Genomic DNA, 22,092 nt, shown 5'->3' with positions numbered 1-22,092 from the left:
AATTCATAACGGTTAATTAATATTTTATTGTACATTATTTTTTCCTTATAAAATAATATGTTAATTAAAGTATTAAAATATATGTATATCTGTTTTTAAATTTTATTTTTTTTAGATGATATTTATATCTTAAAAAAAGGACAAATGATGAAATTATTAATTTAAAAACAGTGAGATTAAAATAATATTTTCAGTGTGCGTTGTTTTCACGTATAATTTGTGATCTTTTGGTCTTAGACGAGTCATGAGTGTTTAATGAGGAGGATTTTGATGCGTTGTATCTCTTGCATGCCGTATCTTTTACCTGGCATGACCATCTGCGGTGGCGTCAGTAGAAATTTATCTTTACCTTAGCGAGATCGTGACTCCTGTGTCCTTCACAGTGGCTTGAACCATGTCAGAATTTATCATAATTTTTGTAGATGTAGTTTTCCCATTATCTATTTCAGGCTTAAGCATCCTTTATCTAGACATGGATATACGAATAACTGTTAATAGTGGATCTTACAAAATTTTATCATTGCATTGGTTTTATATCAAGCATAACAATTTTAAATACCTTTGACAATTTTAATTATTCTCAACGTTTGCAATAACAATATTGATTAGAAATGATTGCTTCACATAATTATTTTCAAAGCATTTCGATTATTTATTACATAGTTGGTTATTTGTAGTGTAAAATCGTTATTACTTATAAACTTTTGATTATGATATAAATAATAGAAACGTACATCAAAGTGGAATAGTAAAATTGTCATCAACTTACATCTAAGCATACAACATCAAAACATAATACGGAAAAGTTATGTTTGATTTATAAAAAGTCACTTTTAAATTTCTCTATTTTAATTTATACAAAGAAAACAAAATATTTTACAAAAATACTATGCCACTTGATCTTAATAGCATCAGTTGTAAAATTTATTACAATATATACAATGGCAATATTATATTCGACAAAATCAATTTTTAATTTATTCTCAAAATATATATTATTTAAATTATATATAGATGTCTAATAGTTATCTAATATTATTTAATAAAACAAATAACGAATGCTATTAATTTACATGTAATGTATTTTGTGTCATATCAGTGATAGATAGATTGAAACAAGTTATCACGCTATTAATTATTTTAATAGATTGAAAATTTGTTTTTCGTCATGTCCTCAAAAGCAAAAAAAATCGCCATGTTACTACTAATCGAGATAGAATGTATTTATTCTTCGAGCGATGACATAGACCGATCGCAATTATTTTATTTCACGATTCTTTAATCGATTATTGTGAAAGAACAGATTGTAAATATTAAATTGTATTGATCCATCATGAATAATCTACATGAGCAAGATACACGGTTTGGTGATATATATTGTGTATTGATTACACTGATCGATAAAAATATAACTTTTGTTGTCTTTACACTTTTAAGATAAACGAAATGTTTTCTGATAGATTTTGATACGCTAATTACAAATCTAGCCCCAAAAATCTCATATCACATAAAATTTTTAAGATTTCTAACTTAAAGGTGCAGAAATGAGATATTTGATCATTTTCAACAACTTATAAAATCTTTAACAATTTTTTTTCAACATGCAAGCGGATGTCATCTTGGCGCTGAAAAAACAAAAACATTTAATTTTGTTCTATCTCAGTCAAAAAAAGTTGAATCATAGTAATCGAATATGAAAAGGATAAAAGTAGCATTTTAATGTGATATTTGTCTGGATGCTAAAAAAATTATTAGAGATTTCATGTCGTTGAAAAACCATTTGAAATGATCAAATATTTATTTTTTACATTTTTATGTTAAAATATCTCAAAAATCTAACGTAATGCGATATTTTTGAGGTCAGATTCGTAATCAACGTACCAAAATCTATCAGAAACAATCTATCAGACACTTCGTTTATTTTAAAGTCAAAATGATATCGACCAGTGTTATCGGAGCAAATACGGGACAAATTAGTTATGGCTTAAGAATATATAGCCTCAATAAGAATCTCTACTCTATAAGAATTATCTTAAATGTTGCAAATTTAATATTATATTTTAATAAATTAACGAATTTAATTTACTCTTTAATATAAAATAACAAAATGTCAAATAGCAAGAGAAGTAAGATAAAATTCATTCATTGAAATAAGCTCAGGATCATAAATTAATTGCTTCAGTTAGAAAACATTATTGATTTAAGAAGATTAACTTTTTTTTAAGACATCTTATTACATCTTATTATTATAAATTGAATTCTTTAAATTTTAGTTTTCTTTTTATCATGATCAAAAATTCTATTGCATGTTTCAGAAAACAGAGATATACCGACATTTGGATAACAATATGAAAAGCATTGTATAAACTATAAGAGGATAATAATAACTCTACACAGAGGATAATAATTGCCGTTATTTCATCTAGGCAATTATCTGAATTGCTAAATTCGACATCGGCAAGAGATTTGATAATTTCTTTCTGTCTTCGAAAGAAATAAAAGATTTGCGCTTTTCAGCTATTAATAGTAGAACTATATGAGCGCCATATTGAGTGATTCTGAGCAATCGTCAGTGATGGACAGTCCACCTACGACGAAGAAGAAAAGGGAAACCCAACCAACTTGTAGTTTATGCAAAATTCATAATCTGAAAATATTGTCTAGTGCCCACAAAGGACGTTGTCTAGGCCTTTATTGCATATGTAGCAAATGCGAAGATAAAAAGCAATCACGGAATAAATCGAAAGAAGACACAAAAAAGGACAGACAAAAAAAGAAAGAACAAGAGAGACAAGCAAGAATTAAATTAATTGGATCTGAACTGGTTAGATTTTTCTTTAATAAAATTTGATTATGGCAATCTTGTATATGATAGTTGCAAAATATTGATTAATATTTATCAGAAGAAATAAGAATCTTGTACATAGGAATACGGGAATTTAAAGGAAAAAAATTTTTTGCGCTTTTTATCGATGATTTAAATTTATTTCTTCAAAAGTAGTATTTTGTGTATTTTTTGAAATTAGACTTTTAATAATTCTTTTATTGATTTTAAAAAAGATATTTTAAAACATTACTTTTAATGAAATAACTTACATTTAATGAAAGTAGAATAGATACACGGATATAAATTTAACATTATTATACTTTATAAATTTATTTTTATTTATTTATTTTCATTCGTACATATACGAATCTTTAGTTTTCATGTCAAAATGATTATTATCGTGACGATAATTAATACGATATACGCAATACATATAAAATTATAATTTTTGCACATTTTAAATTCGATGGCACTATCAATTATTTTCTCACAGTTCTAAAGTAATTATCAAATAATCTCTTATTAAGGTGCAGATATATTTAAATATATTATTTTAAATTATATTTTTAAATAAGAGATTTATAAACATATTGCAAATTATTACATAGTCGAAATTTTGATTAAACATTTATTGATTTATTGGAGAAATTTGGCTTAAAATATGGAATTTGCATAAATATATTTATTATAAAACTACAGTTTTACTAAAATTTATAAAATGGTACATAGAGTTATATGTTTAACTTGTTATTTTTTATATCAAAACTAAGCGATTATTCTTCGAATTTAGTTAAGAACAAACAAATTTCTAATTTTGTTACAGACGTATTGTGGTATTTTGCAACTGTCACATCTTTCAATATCTTTTTTTCACTATTTTAATATTTTAATATTTTTTTCAATATTTTAATATATTATAATTGACTTTTCTAATAGATCAAAGCCGAACCTAAACAAGACATAATTCCTTTTATTATACCTGAAGAAGACAAAGAAAAGTTACCTAAAGATATCGACGAAGATATGTTGAAGACAATTAAGTTTGTTAAGAAAAGAGAGGAAATTATATTTACAGGACAAAGAGAAAGGAAGCGAAAAGAAAAGATAGACGAAGAGGATTCGAGTGAGAAGGTGAGTAATATTGATATCTATACCTTCAGCATTGCTTGAATGAGACAATTACACACACATATACATACATACATACATATATGTATATATATAAGATTTATTATATATATTAAGTATATATATAAGATCTAATAATACTATTTCATTTTCAAAGAAATATGAAACATTTGCAAAGATGTTATTTATTTTATCATAAGCTTAATACAAATTGTAAAACGATCTCGCGAAATTCTCAGTTTCTTGTAATCTATTAATTTATTATTCAACTAACACGAGCATTATTATAAGCTTTCGTTTTAGTTTTGTGTTATATATTCTTTTATTTGCTTGCGAAAAATAATATTTTTATTACTTCAATATACACAATATAAAAATATATCTATTTAATATGTACATGTTGATCATCTGTTCAGTATGCATCTGTTCGTTGATACAAATATATATATATATATATGTATATATATGCGTGATGAAAACTGAGATTACCTACCTGTTGCACGCTCTTCTAATCATTATCCTTCTCTAGTTTTTTCCATCTTTCACACGTTTATAAAATTTATTTTTTTATAACGAAAACTAAAGTTAGCAATATTGTTTTGAAAATTTGTTTAATATCGTCTTCAGGATCGCAATTTCTGAACATGTCGAAAAATATTATCATTCGAATGTCGCATTTTTCTTTAAAAAACTATGAATTATTTATGTAGGAAATATAAAAGTGATTTAAAAATATAAAAAGAGAAAAAGATTAGAAGAAAAAGAGGAAGACGATTAAACTGCCTAGAGAAGTATGAATTATGAGCACTCAAATATTTTTGATATGTTTTCAATTAACAATATTGCGGACGGAATACGAGAATTCTCATGTTGTTTGTTTTGACGCTGGTCCGCAATGTGTTAATATGGTCAAAAGAAAAAGAACAGATGTAACATCGTGAGCGAATTTCTATCTAGCGATCTGGGTCGTCGACCGATCTTTGTGTATTCCGGTTGCTCGGAGATTTTGTAACGGTATGAAAGCACCGGTGCTAACACAGTGCTAGAATGTAATACCGGCTAGAATGTAATACCGGCAGTCATTGTAGGTCTCGGCGAAAGCCAGATTAGAATTTAATAGCGCTATTAATGCAAGAAAAATCATTAATGTGTTGTTCTCCTATCGTTAAAACAACTCGGGAATTTTTTTTTACGCGCGTAAAGATAGTAGTAGGTCGTTGATAGATAATTTCACAATTACCACGACCTAAATCGGTATTTAATATTGCTGTTATAATTTTGGAAATCTATAGTTTATAGTATATATTTTTGAATGTCAAATATATATGCAAAAACAAAATCTTTATATTGTGATAATTTATTATAATTCTAGCACATGGTAAAAATATTCATCATTTATCCATTTGTCGCTGCATTACCAATTATAAAATATAAGTCTAATTTACTTTCAATATAATTTAAAATTGAAAATATTGATTAATTAATATAACACTTATAGAAACACACACACACACACATATATATTAATTATATATATATATATATATATATATATATATAATTAATTAATTTTCTAATTCACTTATTCATCTTATTTTATTATGTGTTAAATTTATTGCACATAGAGTACAATCAAGAACGTAAATGCATGATTCTTACAATCTCTGCAAAGGTTCCGATGAAATGTCAAAGTTCACGAACTTTTATGAAGATTGTCTGCATCATCATCATTTGAAATTGCAATAAAAGTAATTATAGAACAAAATATAACAGAGAGAGCGAGATAGATAATGGGACCTCCTCCATTGCACAGTTTAGGAATAAAGACGGGCATTCAGTAAACTTCGGTAAAAGAAATTATTGCTTATCCTTATGCATTTATATTTTAAATCTTTATATCATTATACGATCATTATGCAAAATGTCATTAAAGAAGAAAGAGAGAGGGATCATCTTTCGTGGAGAAACAAGTGGAAACTATTCTTTAGTTAAATTGATTAATATAATTAATCTAATATTTTTAATTTTTTTTACAAATTGTGAAAATATAATTGCTTCATTTTTACAGTATTAAATATTGTAAAAAAATTAATAAAATGACATGTATATATATTTCAAAAATTGATTTATAAAACTCGCAAAATAAAAACATTTTTTAAAAAGCAATCATGAAGGGAAGGGGAAGCGTTGTTTTGTTGTATATGTCTCGTGTTTGAATAATAATATAATCGAAAAAAATGCATCTATCGCATCGCGTTTGTCATCGCTACTTCTAAAAACTTAGTCATAATACCACGAGACACGGTGCATAAGCGAGGAGCGTACTTATAACGTCTTTCACAGTGATCCCAACGAAATTCAAGCCACTCTTTCACTTGACAACCCGACCGAATGTTAACCCTGGTTTTACGAGCGTCCCCATTGGTCGGTAGGCAATGCAAACCCGGCTAATATAATACGAACTTATAACCAAAGCCGAAACCTAGGAGCTCGCTCTTGCTTTTACGATCCTGCTCGTTTTTAAAAGTTATCGTTATTTTGCTCGCTTACGGATGAAATAGTTTGTTCCCGTAAATGGGCTGAAAGAAACGAAAGTCTGCATGCAGGACTAACCACTAAACTTGAATTGACAGTAGTGCGAACTCTCCTCTCTCCCCTCTATCCTCTTCTAGAGAGAACTGTACACATACCTGTGCGTGTAACAACTTCCCTCCCTCTATAAGATATAATGCCAGAGTAGGATGATAAAGTTCTTTTTATGAGAACTTTTATGAGGGAAAAGAAAGGGATAGTATATTTATATTCAACCTCTTTCCTAACACGTAATTATTGTGAACACGCGGTATATTATTTCGCATTTTCAAAATTAATATGAAAGATAAGGATAAGAATTTAAAGGATAATCGTCGGTTATTCTCCGTGTCTCATTTATCCCTCTATGAACCCTTTGAAATTCACCATTGAGTTCGACAACCTGTTAATTGATTTATAGCATATGTGTAACGCGACCTAATCGGGTTACCTACCAAAAAGTAGGGTTTTCTCGTACACAATCGACGATAATGGAAAAGTGGCGTGGTACTCGATAATACGGAAAAATCAGTATTCGTCATGATGTCATAAAGGGGTGAGTTATGTCTCAACTTTAGGGGTGATTACGGCGAATATATGGGATTGTAAAATTTGACTTTATGAGCTTGCATTTTAAGACATTAAGTACGAGCTTTTAATAACGCATCATTATTTTTACGCGGATGTGACCCGTGAAATCGTGATCGTTGCTTCATGACAGACATCATAGACGCAGCAACTTCCATTATTAATATCTGAAAATTAGATATAAGATGATGAGATAATTATAATTGCTCACAATTTTTGATACAGTGCAATTTTAATATTATTTTTGAAAAATAAATATATTAGAATGTTAAAAACTTACACACTAGTGGTTTCTGAAATATAATATCTACCTGCGTTCAAACATAAGGATTAACACACGCCGTCCAGATATACATAATTTATATTATATTTTTGTATATAAGAAATTATATTAATTATATTAAAAAATTATATATTAATTATTATATATAAATTATTATATATAATTAGAATTATTATATATAAAAAATACCATGAAATATTTTTCTCATAACGTTGTGCATGCAAGGATTAGAATTGGGAAATGAGAATTTCAAATTTAAAATCTTATGTCATATTTATTTTATATTTCTTCAATAAAATAAGATAAGCTTTGTCAGCGTTTAATTCTAGAAACGTTTGATCAATTGTAAAGATTAATTTCTGTTGCACATAATTTCGTGGTAAAAAAGAAATATTAATTCAACGCGCATGAAGATAGGAACCGTGATAAACTGGTCGAATTTATTACTTTTTTAATTATTTTTTTGTTTCGATAGATGTATGGATTAATAATTGGCTGATTACAAAATTTTTCCATTAAATGATATTTGATATAATTGAGCACATAAGAAATTGTATTAAAATATTCTTTTAAAGCTGTTCTACGCAATCATTTTAAATATGTAAATCTTTTACGTTATTCTTGTACTTTTTGCTTCTGACTATTAAAGTGAAATTTAGAAGAAACAATAGAGAAAAGAGAAATTTAAATACCAATTTTTAACTACATGTTCTACACACATATAGAACGGATCATAATTTTCGGAAAGTTAATCGGAAGAAAACGGTTTGCGGTTACATGGAACGAGATGGCAAGAGCTCTCTCCTATTTTCGTACCGATCATCTTGAAACTTTTACGACCGTATAGTTCTCTTTCAGTGTCGACCCTACCAAAAATCCTACTCGTAAATCTTGTGAAGACCTCGGTGTCGATTTTCTTTTTTGTTTGGTCAGCCGCGATGACATTTCATTCATATTAACCATGTACAAATTCGACAATCATTTTCGTAGATTCTTTCTTTGAATTGGAAGAAATGGGTTTATTACACATAAAATGCTTTCGAAATAGGATTGTCGTTTCCAAAGAGTACACGTGCTATGAAGCGTCATTCACGATATTCTTTGGGAATTATAAATTATTGAAAATTATATTTTTAGAAAAATTTTCTTTTTCTCTCACTTTCTCTTTCTATGGAATTGAATACAGCTGATCAAAGCATATAAAGCTAAAAGCTAATGCAAAGCATACTCTTGTTTTATTTAAAAAAATTAATGCTGTAAGTTTAATTTAAAATTTTCACTTCTCGATTTTCCAATCAGTCTTCGTTATCAATAAATTTTCATTATCGGCGCATGCATTATATTTATTGAATATAAATCACCTAAATCGTGTTCTAATGGGGGGATGTAATTTTAATGTTCTTTTACGTTAAGTTTAAAAACGATCATAACAAAATGAGCTATGACTTATTATGCAACCATATAAACAATTATTGTGTCGGCGAGTCTTGTATCGGCAATCAAATTTATGGAGATCTATCGCGGTCATGATACGTAACAAATTGCCTTATTCATGTGTTAGATAGCGACGGCTTTAAAATTTTCGCGAATACAAACAAGAATTAAAAATAAAAATACATTATGTGTAAGATATGATTAATTCTTTCTTTATTCAGAGTGGATTCTATATCGAAAAATTTTGAGGATTTCATTATTTTATCAATTTTTTTTTCTTTATAGGTGAGCATATATTCTCTATTTATATTTTCTAATAACATGATACATATATATTTTTCATAAGAATATAATTTTTGTTATTAAAATATTTAAGTTCTACGTCTACTTTATAGTTCGATAGCTTCTTGTGGTTTCCTACATTTAAATTAATTTAGCTTTGATGTTTTGCCGTCATGATAATTTATCAAACTGATCACACATAATTCCATTCCTACGCAAAAGGTGTCTGTTTTATGGCTTTATCGCACAAACACTATTAATAGGCAATAAGTTTGCGATTAGTTCAAGGTGAATAATAGCTATCCCCACACAACAGTGAATGTTTCGATGCATATTAGAGAGAGAAAGGAGAATATTATTCATAATTAAAACACCAACGCGTTGTGAAGGGTTATATTGTACCATATCAGTTATCATATAACATTTCTCAATGTGATTAATTTACTATGAATATAATGTGTAAAAACGATAATATTGCGTGAAAGATATGTTTATTTTTTCTTACTATTAGAAACATTATGCCTCAAAACGATTGAAACAAGGAAAAATAGTCTTATTAATATATCTGAATTAATATACTTTGAATACGTGTTCAATATCAAATCAGATTACGATTTTCTCTTAATACTTTCCAGATTTCATTCTTTTCATATGCGCTTTCGATTCGTCATAAATATTTTAAGAGAATTCACGCTTTTTTCTTTGTCTTCATTTTTTTTAGTTTTTTTTAATATTAATATGATTTCAGATTGTCAATTTTTTTATTTTTATTTAAGTAAAATATCATATATTTAATATAAAATACGATTTGATAAACCGATATCATATGGAATATAATTAAAGTTTCTTTTTTTCTTTTTTACGACGCAAGTGTCAAAAGTTTGTTGAACGAATATTTCGTGTTAGCGACTCGAGTTAAATTGTATTCCGTATTGGTTTGACTCATCTCTTGATCTCTTATGATGAAATCACCCTTTGTCCCGATTTTAGTTATTGCCGCTGTCGTGTCACTGACGCGAAAGTTACGACTCGTCGCCGGCGACGATATATATAATGCACGCTAGCAAAATTCAATTCTTTGCCTTCACTTGATGTGTCATAGTGTCGATACGACGATACAATCGAGATATTTCTATTTTTCACGATTTTGCTTCGATCCATCTGTCCAAGACATATTTATATTTATACCGAACTAAAAGTTTCAGTCAAGAGACAATTCGGGCATCTTTTACGCCGATGATACCTTTCCATAAAAGCCCGATTTTATATATATATATATATATATATATATATATATATAATATTAAATAGGTCGATTTATCTCTTGCTTATCTGTCTGCAAATAACATCTGTCTGCATATAACTTTTAATTTTTCGCAATTTTATAGCACACGATACTTGACAGACAATCAAGTGTGATGAAGTAGAAAGTTGTAAAAAGCGTGTTTCCTATCGCAGTTTTCACAGCATTGCGTGTCACTTCGCGGAATTAATCGATTTTACCGGACATACTTAGAAATCATTATTGCTTAAATATTCTTGAATATAATTATTATAGTTGTGAGAGCGCTGATTATAAGAACTATTTAAAATACGATAGAATTCTTTTATATACATATATTTCTACATACTAGTTGTAAAGTTTAATGTCCTTTATTTCTCTTATCAAATATAATATCTGTGATTGATAGCACCATATATATATATATCCTGTTCAAACGTATCGATTTATGTAAATACATATTAATCGATCATGCTCGTTGTTTCTCGTATGGAATATAATAAGAATATACGAAATTAAAAGAAATACTTTAAATATGTAACTTAAATATGAAATTAAAAGAAATATTTCCCTTAAAGAAATAATTTATTGTTAATTAATTAGTTGAAACGTAACTTGTCGCACTGAAATTAATGTAAAGTATACAGAATACGATCAAAATAAATTAGATCAAATTTTTGGATTTAAATTTTCGTTTCAAATGATCCGTAATTTATATTAAACATCTCGAGTGCAATGTCGCGAACACATTGATCTTGCCTGCAAATTTCATAAGATAATCACAGAATATTATTTGTCGTATATATGGACTGTCGGACATGTATATAACTGTCATTTTTTATGATATAATAGATACGATAATATTTTCATAATCGAATATCGTAGTAATATATATCGGCCATTTAGAAATATTCGATTAATTCTATCAAATATAATGTACATTGTTAATATACGATTTCTTGTTATTTTTTATTTAAAAATATGCAATGTGTTTTAAATAATAGTTTGAAATAATGATTTAACAATAAGTTCTCAAGTCAGTAATTTAAACGATTTAATAATATAATTAATGTAATATTACATAAAGTAATTGAAAATGTAATATTACATAAAATAATTGAACTCAAGTATATTATATTAAGTATAGGATAGATCCTTTTTTATTGACATTTTGTTTATAAGCATTCTGATTTAATTATTTTATCATTATCAATCATTATAATTATATACGATTTTCATCACTTAAATGTGCCAAATACACAAGCGATAGCTATTTCGAGAGTGGTTTACCTGTTACAGAATAAGCTTGATTACCTGAAGTAGAACATTTCGATAGGAAGGGTGGATAGTAAAGTTGGTCACAGTCTAGCGAATCGAGCTGGTTCTCTTTTACGAGGCACGGGGTTAAATGATCTGTCACTTTCTTCCCCTTGTATTTATCTCTTTCTTTATTCAGCCTACGACTTACAAAAATGTCGTAAAATATTTTGATGCCCGGTGGTTGATGACGATTCGACGACAGTGCACATACTCGTGCATGCTATTCACACAAATAGAACGCGACATAAAAATACGCTCGTTGCTACCCCTCTTCTTTCCCGTGCCGTTCCTCTTGGTCGGTGCTTACTCGGGCGAATCGCGAGGAATGTCCAAGAAGAAACGGAGGAATTTACGGCAGAAGCGAGCGGAGGGCGCTTCATTTTCATTCTCGCGAGGCGCAGACCGAGCTAACTTCGCATGTCCGAAGAGTCCTAAAATCTTTACGGTCGCTTCTACTCGCTCCTACTCTTCCGAGAGGGCAACGATCTTCGCGGCATCTCGAGCAGTCTCCGGTTGTGTTTACGGTTGCTTCGTCTCCCTAATCCCACCACTTTGCTCTTGCATCCTTCTCTCTTACTCTTCGTTCTGCATTGCATATCGTTCACGCATCGATAGGCAACAGTGCCTCTGTAGCAACAGCGGGTCGTATGTCGTGGCTGGTAAGACTTTGACTCGCGAAACACGTCAATCGATTTCATTGTTGAAGATTCGGTGACATGTAATGAAGAGGGGAAGTATCTTTCTTCTTAAGACTCATTACGCGATTTCAATTTGTTATAATTCTATATAAGATATCAACCTGATATGTTGGCAAAAATAAAAAAAAATCATTAAGGATAAGAAGCAGCGAATTTTTTTTTTAAATGATATGTTATGTATTAATTTGTGTATTAATTTATTTTACTTATAAAATTCTTGTAATTCGTTTAAATAAATTTAATACAAATTAATAATACACATACATGTAATATTAAATTTTATTTAATTTGAACGTTTATAATTATAAGGATGATGACCATTTTTAGGATGAGTAATATGATATCACAAATCATAAGCATGTGAGACATTAATGAAAAAATGACATTATGTCATCGACCATCCGCATCGCTAAGCAATCGATTAGAATTATATGATTATATAATATTCTTCCTTTCTTCCTTTTTTTAGTTTGTTCTCTTTTTGGGAAACGAGAACAAGCGCTGGTTACTCCTGTTTGCATCATAGTGGTTGGCGAGCAAAGATTTTATGCGAACGCTTGACAGGATAGAATTTTACTGCTTCCGAAATGTCCTGTCTCGTAAAAGCCGCCGCGTTCACGACCGTTCGTTCATTCGACTCTTTCCACTGAAACTTATTGCGATTCCGCGTTGACTATTTTTATAGGCGACAGAGAAATTATTGTTGTAGAAAAAGAGAGAGAGAAAAAGACTCTTCGGTTATAGTATTTTTATTGAAATAGATGGGATATGTGCTTTCTTGTGCATACGTGTAGACAAGAAAAAAAATAAGATAATCGAGCTACCACCATCCCCCTGCATTTAACCTTTATTTTTACGATGTTGAGTGCTTTAGATCAAATTTGATAATATTTAAGCGAGAGCTGTGTCATATATTGTTACAATCGATACGCGTTGATTGTCGGAATTATATAACGTGGCACGATATCATAAAAGTGTAGTATCATTCAACTTTTCACTTTTCCTACTTATATTCACAGATTTCAATTATGTATTTCACGCTCATTCTCGTGCATTAATATATATATATATATTTATATATTTAATCTACATATTTTCTTTCTAGATTAATTATATTTCAAAGTTTTTTTTTTAATCAATCGTATGAAAGATATAAAGATAGCATTTTTATTAAAGATTATTAGAGATAGCATTTTTAATATCTTTGTTATCAATGGGCTTTTATTAGTAATAAACTTACTAATACTTTATATCCATATTATAAAAGATACACCCGACACACATCACTACACGTTTTTGGTTACGTTTTTAGTTGACGTTTTTAGTTGACATAACTCGCGCGTTTCTCGTTGACAAAACGGGTCCCTCAGTCGTATCACGGCAACACTTGGTTTCGATTACAGTGATACAACGGTATCATTGCTACAAAGCTCATCTCTGTATCCACAACCCTTGTGCATCACGTATGATGCAATGTGTGTCCAACGCGATGCTGAACCGCGGTCTACAAGCGAGGGAGGCACGTTTGACTGTGCAATACGAGCTTTTCATTCATAGGCTTGAAATACGCGGATCTTCTCGGTTGACATCGACGAGAGTATATCACAGACTGATTATTAAATATATTGGGATAGCAAAATAAACATTAATAATATTTTGATAACGTTTCTAATTAGGTAAAAAAGTAAGTTGAAAAATAGCAACAATTTTTCTTTTTCCTTTGAAAGTTTTTTATCAAATTTTCTATATACGTATTATTTTCTTTATAAATTAAGCAATTCGGAGATAAAATTTATTAAAAATTTTAAATTTAAATTTTATTTAATTTATGTTATTTTTATTATATTATTATTATTTTTATTAAATTTTAAATTAATTTTTATTTAAAATGTTTATTTGAAATTGTGAATTTAAGAGAGCGAGACTAATAAAAGATTGCGATATTCTGAAAATTCTTTTGTGCTCGAACGATTTACATTCGATACCAACAAGAAGCAGTAATGACTTTGGAGATTAAAGTTTGCCGGTCAATTTACCCCACACACGTAGAATCGAATTTTCAGATTTCTCAAGTTCGTGACGTTCATGATGATCTTGTGGTCTCGGAAACGGTTTACGAGCGGCGCGTTTCTCATAGTTAGTTTTTTACGACATGCACTTCAACCCCGAGAAATTTTTCGTGGTACGGGTTAACACGTTTTACGAGGATTTAACAAAGTCGGCGGCGTTTTGCCTTCGTTAGAGTCGAAACTAACGCGGCATCAAAGCTTAATAAGTTTTTTTCGTAATCAAAGAGTCTACCATCGTAAAACTCGTATAATTATCTTTATTGGCTGGATAGATCAATGCTTACTAATTATTATTTTTATGATCTAACGGTAGTTACGAGACGAAAATCAGATGATATCTGTCGTGCGGATAATAAAAAAGAGATGATATATATGAGAATGAATTCAAGTACAAGTATTAACGTGCAACAAAATGCTTCATCTATATAAATGTATAAATACATTGAATTTTTTATTAAATATTAGACTTAAATAGTAGATTTATTAAATACTGTTTACAAAAAAATTTTGCATTTAATGGAAATATTTGTAATATTTATTTTTTATTAAATTAGAATTTAATAAAGTTTAATAAGGAATAAAATTTTAATTTAATAAAATTATTTCCATTTTAACATCGCAGTAAATAAATAGTAGCGCAGTTTTAAAATATATAAACACAAGTCTATTTTAAAAGTATCCAGTTAAAAGTATATATATGCTGTACACTTTATTATATATAACTGCGTGTGTTTAACATATAATTATAAAAACAGTTTTTATACTACTTAAAATAATGAAGTATGTCAGGCGCAGTAAATGTTTAAGTATATTTTTGACATAGTATTTATGGCAGTGTTTTGTTGGAAAGCGTTTTTATTTTTTTATTATTCAAGACAATTATGTCTTGATATTGTCTTGATAACTTTTCTTATTAACATATTATGGTAAACATTTATTTAAATATTTGATTTGTCTGTCATATATTTCAACGTAATAGAGATAATGGACTATAAGTACTTTCATTGATCTCGCTCATGCACTTTATATAAATATAACTGCTGTTTCGTATCTTATCGCAAGTTTGTTATCAGACACTACTCGCATTTCGCATCTCCTAGCTTCTGCGGTTTCACACATGTATATTTGCACATTTAATCGTTAATCGATGTACAAAAATTGATATGAATCGCTTATCTTGAGAAAAAATTGCAATGCTATTTTATAGTATTGGCTTATATGTTAAATATGTATCTACATATTCTGTGAAACATTTATATATATTATTTGATTTCTACGCATATATATTATTTGATTATTACACATATTTCTGTGCATAAAAAAAACAAAATATTTTTGGTGATTTTGAGAGATTTGACAGATAAAGAAATTAGCAAGTTCTAACTTGTGCACAGTTAATATTATTTTAGTTTAATTAATACAGTTAATATTACTTGAGTTTAATTATGCTTTTTAGTAATCGAATTTGCGACATATTAAAAATATAATATTTTTATTCTTATAATAAGTAATAAATAATACACACATGCACACTATTCAGTTGTGTTAATATCTTCATAGCGCCGATAGTGCTCTAATAAAATTATATTTCTGTAATTTGTGCTACTTTTATTACGCTTTAAAGATACTTTTACTGTACATTTGAGGCAACATTTTCTTACGATAAAAATGCGAATCCAGTTTTGAATAAGATTCTTAGTCATTTTATTAAATTCTATAATAAGAATAATTCCTCAGCAAGTGGCTACGCCTAGACTGGTTTCGATGTAGAACACTTATCTTTTTTTTGATAATGCAATATTTATGGAAATAATTGCTGATGGAAATTAACTTTACATAATAACAACTATATTTAATTATCAATTTATTACATTTTGTTTTCAGATATTTATTACAATTTCTTTTCAGATATCAAATATGTTTGCTCTAAGCCGCGTACATTTTGCAATATCTTTTAGATATCTATCGTGCAGGTTTTCTCATTTTATATTTCTATATTGAAATAGAAAATATTATTATTTACATTTTGATAAATTTTAATAAATGCTATTGCAAATTCATTACGTATTTATGATGTAGAAATATAGAAATGGTAAAAGTTATTAATTGTATGATTTTTTGAAAAAGAGAGACGTTTAATTATACATGTAAAATAAAAAAAAAGATGGAAAAATATATCTTATTTATAATTATTTGTTATTTTGAAAAAACAGATTAATATATATACATATTTTATTATGTAATATTTATTTTATTATGTAATTTTAATAATTAAAATAGCACAAAAAATGTAATGCATAAAAGAATTAAAAGACATGAGTGCATGTGTCTTGAGAATATTGCAATATAAAGTTATCTGTGATCGCTAACGTTTCATGCACAGATCGTGTTTATTCGAATGAGACGGGTCAACCAGAGAGTACGTGCAATCATTCATAACAATCGTCATCGCGCTACGTAATCATTCTGTCCCTCGCGTTGCGAACATTAAAGACACTCCAAATATTATCAGATTGATTTCATCGACCCAACGTTCTGTTTCTCTTCCGCGAAAGAATTCGTTTAACGTCCGGGTAAAAATGAATACAAACATCGTGACGAGATACGCCGACAGTCATTCATTCTTTCACACTCGTATCGCGCCGTTCATGGAACCGAAATGATATATCGTTTGTATATTCTCCTTTCGTACTTGCGTAATCGATCTCGACGCCGATAATAAGAGCACAGTCATGTTGATTATTAAGAATCGCGAACGAAAGGATTTAGATCTGTGATAATGCGCTCGCATTCTTCTTCCTTCTGACTGATATATGGGTGATATCTGAGAATTATGTTCGTATAATACAAAATATATATATATATATATATATATATATATATATATATAAACTGCTTAATTATATGATTATGCAATATAATAACGTCAATATATTAATCTTTTGTTCATCTCTGTAAAAGAAATAAATATATGTGAATTATAACGCGAGATCGAATCATGTCTGCGTTATAATAATTTTTTTTATCAAGCATGAAATTGCAATGTTAATTCGTTGAATTTAATTGGGATACGAATTTTATCGATGAACGAAAATTATTAAATAAATAGGCTGGAATAGTCAATTATATACGTGTCACTCACGTTCGCTTCAAAAGTCAAGGGTTAATTAACGAATCAAGCTGCCATCTTGGTGAATCATATTGTGACATTCTTCTTTTCGTGCATCATAATTCGTTCCTCGTAAAATGACCGTTCGATAACATTAATGTTAATAGATGATCGAAAAATCAGAGAGAGCGAGAAAGACGCTAAAGCCTAACTCGCATACTATACAGAGAAAAATGTATACTGTATTCAAGTAAATATTATTTATTTTAAGTATATCATAAGTTTGTATATCTGCAAATATATCACAAGTTTATCACAAGCATTAAATTTAATTGAATATATTCTGAATTTTAGTAAGTGCAGTATTTTAGTCAAGAATATTAAATTAAAACAAAAATTTGGTTTGCTTACTACAAGAGTTGACGTAAAGTAAGTTTGATTTTTCTTTGATACACCTTAACAATATTCTTGAAGAGAAAATAAATTCTTCTTTTGAGAAGAAACTACATGATAATGAGATTTTCTACACTTGTAATGAGTATATTTTAAGATTATTATCAAGAATATATTCTTTGTTGAAGAAAACTATTACTTAAAAAAAGAAAAATAAACTGAGTAATCGCTTTTCTTGGCAGTAGAATTATATTTTTCTCTGTGTACACGTTGATGGAGTAATGTCTCTCGGCGGATTGGAATAAAGTCGAGAATATAAGTCGTATATCTAGACCTTGATCTTTTCCCTTCTTCGTATCGATAGGGGCTCCAATCTCATCCCCTTCTTTTCTTCCTCTTCCTCTCCGAAACCCTTACTCATCCCGGCTCCTCCCATCGCTCTCTAGTCTTCCTCTCTCGCTCTCGCCGCGTACACGTGCTGTCGCGCACACGCGCGCACAACAGCACGTGGTTGGCCGAGTTCACCTGCGTACGTAAAAGGAGGGAACCAACACCAAGCGTTCCGGCGACGCGGCACCTGCACATGCTGTTGTCTATTCTGTCGAGTCGCCGCGCAGATCGGATTCGGCAAACAGGAAAGAGAAAGAGAGGAAGGGAGCTATCCGGAGTGGGGTAGAGATGGTGTGCAAGCGTGGGAGAGAAAGGGTGAAAGCAAGGGAGGAAAGAGGAGGGGAGCTATTTCCTTATTTTAAAAACGATTCAGAGAAGTCTTTGGTAGAGGCGGAGCCATGGCGACTAGATAGATCGCCATTGGTTAGTATAATGTCTATAATGCATCATATAACATAATGTAACATAACCGGAAAACTGATGTCCGATTCGGCGGTGGAGCGAAGGTCCCACGGTATTGTTCTCCTCTCCTCTCATTATTATTCGACTATTTTACGTATTATCATGATTATTTAAAATATTGTCCGCACCTTGGACATTTGTTTATTTTTATATAATTAGACAACGGAATATTGGGATACTACTTGGAATACTTTCCAATTAAATTACACGAGTTTTTCGGCTAATCGATAGCTTCCCAAGTCCATAACCAGTCCCAATTCTTGAGCATATATAAACAACTTTCGCAAATGATTCTTATTTATATTAAATTGTATTTATATTAAATTGTTTTCGCGAGAAATGTGTGTTCTTTTTTAAATTCTAAAGTCACATGATATTATATTGTCGTGGGTATCGCAATTAATTAAACGAGATTACTCGTGAACATGAATGATTCGCTCTTGATTAAAAGCTACAAAGAAACTGTGATAGAAGTAAGATATTTTATTTAATATATATTTTATTATATATATTAAATAAATTTTTATTTTATAGTACATATACATATATATTAAATAATTTTTTTTTGAAAACCTTGTAGACACTTTAAAAATTATTTTATAAACAATTAAAAACTTTTTAATTATTTATAAAATAGTTTCGGAAAGATCGATTTTATTTTTACTTTTAAAAAAATTTTCAAAGTTTACCTTATTTTCAGCGTTTAAAACTAGATTTCCCCTTTGAGACAATTTCAATCAACAAATTCAAGGATTTACTTCGCTATGGGCTGTGCATTTGCCTGGGATGCGATATGCGAGATAATATTATTACTACTATGATCTTGTCCTGGATAGACGAAATGGTTGCCATCACCCTCGAATGTAGCTCAAGTAAAGGCACAGAAAAGAGTTCAGACGAAGCTAAAAGCCGCATGTTTTTAGGTAAGTATGTTTTATTTTGAATATATTTCTCTAGTGAGATAAATCTTTTTACAAGAAAAGATAAAAATCCTCATAAATGTATGTATTTCACAAGAAATACTATTACATAAAAAATATTTTAATATGGGTGCTTTAATATATATTTATGTTATTATAAGATTAATCAATTTTATGAATTTAAATTCTTTTAATTTCTTATTTTTTGAATTAATATAGATTTTAGAAACAAAAATATATATAATTTTAATATTTTTTTAAAAGTATACAAGAATATATAGAAAATATATAGAATATATAGAAAATATAGAATATATAGAAAATGGAAAATAATTCCAAATAAAAAAATATATATATTTGAGAATAAAGATTTAGACATACTATATAATCATAAATGTATAACATAGTAATTTAAATCTTTTTTTTTCATAGCTTCAATAATTCGTCATATGAAAATTATTCAGCGAACTATTACGTGGAACGTAATTTCGTTTTTCCTAAACGTACATTTAATATATTATTTACTTCTATTTATATATTGTCTGTTTCCAACTTGAATCATATAATAATCGCTAAATTTTCTATATTTAGCATCGCATTTTCTACTTATCTTCAAAGTACTAGATTTGACTACTTTGATTTTTTGATAGCTCTGCTATTGTAATAATGAAATTATTAAATTTTGATTTTGATCAAATAACAATAATAAATTACTTATGATTATTCAAATAATCAAGTATTAGTTATACATTCTATGATGCCAATTTATGCATTTAAAAATTGGTACGAACTTAATGAGAACAAGTTCGACAACAATTCGAAGATGTCAAATATATTTGCGGATATTAAAATGATAAATTACAAAAGTTGTTACACAAGTATATTGAATGAATACTTATTTAAAAAATCATGTGATTATTCAAGAAATCACAGTTATGGTTACCTATGGTTACCGGTTTTTTATTTCATAGATTGAAGATTTCATATCGCAATTTATAGAAAAAATATTTTATTTGATTTACGTCATTACATTGAATTTGCAAAACAGATTTTGCAAATGAAACATTATACAAATTTAATTTATATTTGATATTTCTAAAACACTTGTGCAACTACTTCTTTTATGAATCACGCATGTTAATTTTTTTCTCAAAAATCGTGCCAACCATATGATAAATGAACTGATAAATATGATCAAAAACTCTGAGAAAGAATATGCTCTTTGAAATGGTTCTCGGGAATTATCTGCGATTGTGTTCTGATACGAACAGATATCTCGATTAACATTACAACATGATGAATATCTTTGCCACAACACACGAAGATAATCTTTGAAAAAATATTGGTAAGAAAAGTCAACGAGAAAGGTCATGGTTTTCTCATCGCGAAGAAAAATTTCCGATTTCATCTCTGGAAGATGTTACTTGTCCATATATCTTGAAGATCACCTGAAAACCTGTTTGGTATCGTGGCGATACGTTTAAAATATATCCCGTACAGCGTGCAAATCTTACGTGTGTACGCCCGGCATTTATAATTCCACTGCATTCTATCGAAGTGATATGCCTTACAGAAAGTTTCTCTTGTCCGTTGTTGCACACGGGATTATCTATATATGTACACGCGCGAAGCATGATACGATAATGCGTGGCTGACAATTATCTACGTCTAAAAATTCTTTTCTCGCACCAGGAATCGTGTTTGGAATAATAAATGTATGACTCAATAATTGAAACAATTAATGCTTACAAAATAAGTGAAGTCTAATCAAGTACATCTAACTTATTTTCTTTATATATATCTCCTTATTTTGATGATAAAATAATCTAGTAAGAAAGTCTCTCCGACGAAGTAAAAATATTGAGTTTGAAGATTTTTGCGGTTGTAATACATTCTACATGTAATTAATAAATAGATAGTCCGTTCGTCGACGTACAAAATAATGTTAGTATAGCTTACAATATATTATTATTAATATTGTTTAAGATATTTCGTAATAATTAAAAGGATTATTACGCCAAACACAGAAATCGTAAATTCGATATATCGAAAATTTGAATGTTAGTCATGTTACATTTTCTTGACTTTACGTATTAAATTATTTTGTTAGAAAATGACATAACTGAAAAGTAATTCTCGTTACTATTTATTTGATTTTCAATTCACGATCAATTAAATTCAAGATCAAGCATTCAAGTTATTTTGCTTTAGAAAGATATGACATATGGGTAAATGAATATCTGAAGAATATTTATGAACAACAAAAGATCAGTTCCGATGTTTATTACTTTATTTTAATATCACGGTACGAATTGTCGCTATTCAAACTTATGGGA

The 22,092-nt window shown here is 28.9% G+C and overlaps 1 protein-coding gene across 3 annotated transcripts in view; it reads left to right on the top strand.

Annotated features, from left to right (window-relative positions):
* Nucleotides 1-22,092, top strand: part of LOC105252031 — a 57,253-nt gene that overhangs the window by 4,876 nt on the left and 30,285 nt on the right. For 2 of the 3 annotated variants that reach the window (XM_011259200.2, XM_011259201.3), the window contains exons 2-4: nucleotides 2,316-2,824; nucleotides 3,764-3,958; nucleotides 19,537-19,759. In XM_011259200.2, the coding sequence (XP_011257502.1) occupies nucleotides 2,537-2,824; nucleotides 3,764-3,958; nucleotides 19,537-19,759 (706 nt within the window). In that variant the 5' untranslated portion in view covers nucleotides 2,316-2,536. Of the gene's footprint in view, nucleotides 1-2,315; nucleotides 2,825-3,763; nucleotides 3,959-19,536; nucleotides 19,760-20,188; nucleotides 20,377-22,092 lie in introns of those variants that run through there. The other variant, XM_011259203.2, reaches the window with a different exon arrangement.

This window comes from Camponotus floridanus, unplaced genomic scaffold (genome assembly GCF_003227725.1).
Source record: "Camponotus floridanus strain SB8 unplaced genomic scaffold, Cflo_v7.5 scaffold6, whole genome shotgun sequence".
Lineage (NCBI taxonomy): Eukaryota > Metazoa > Arthropoda > Insecta > Hymenoptera > Formicidae > Camponotus > Camponotus floridanus.
The sequence above is the reverse complement of the archived record's forward strand: the minus strand, read 5'-3'. Positions and strand labels throughout refer to the sequence as shown.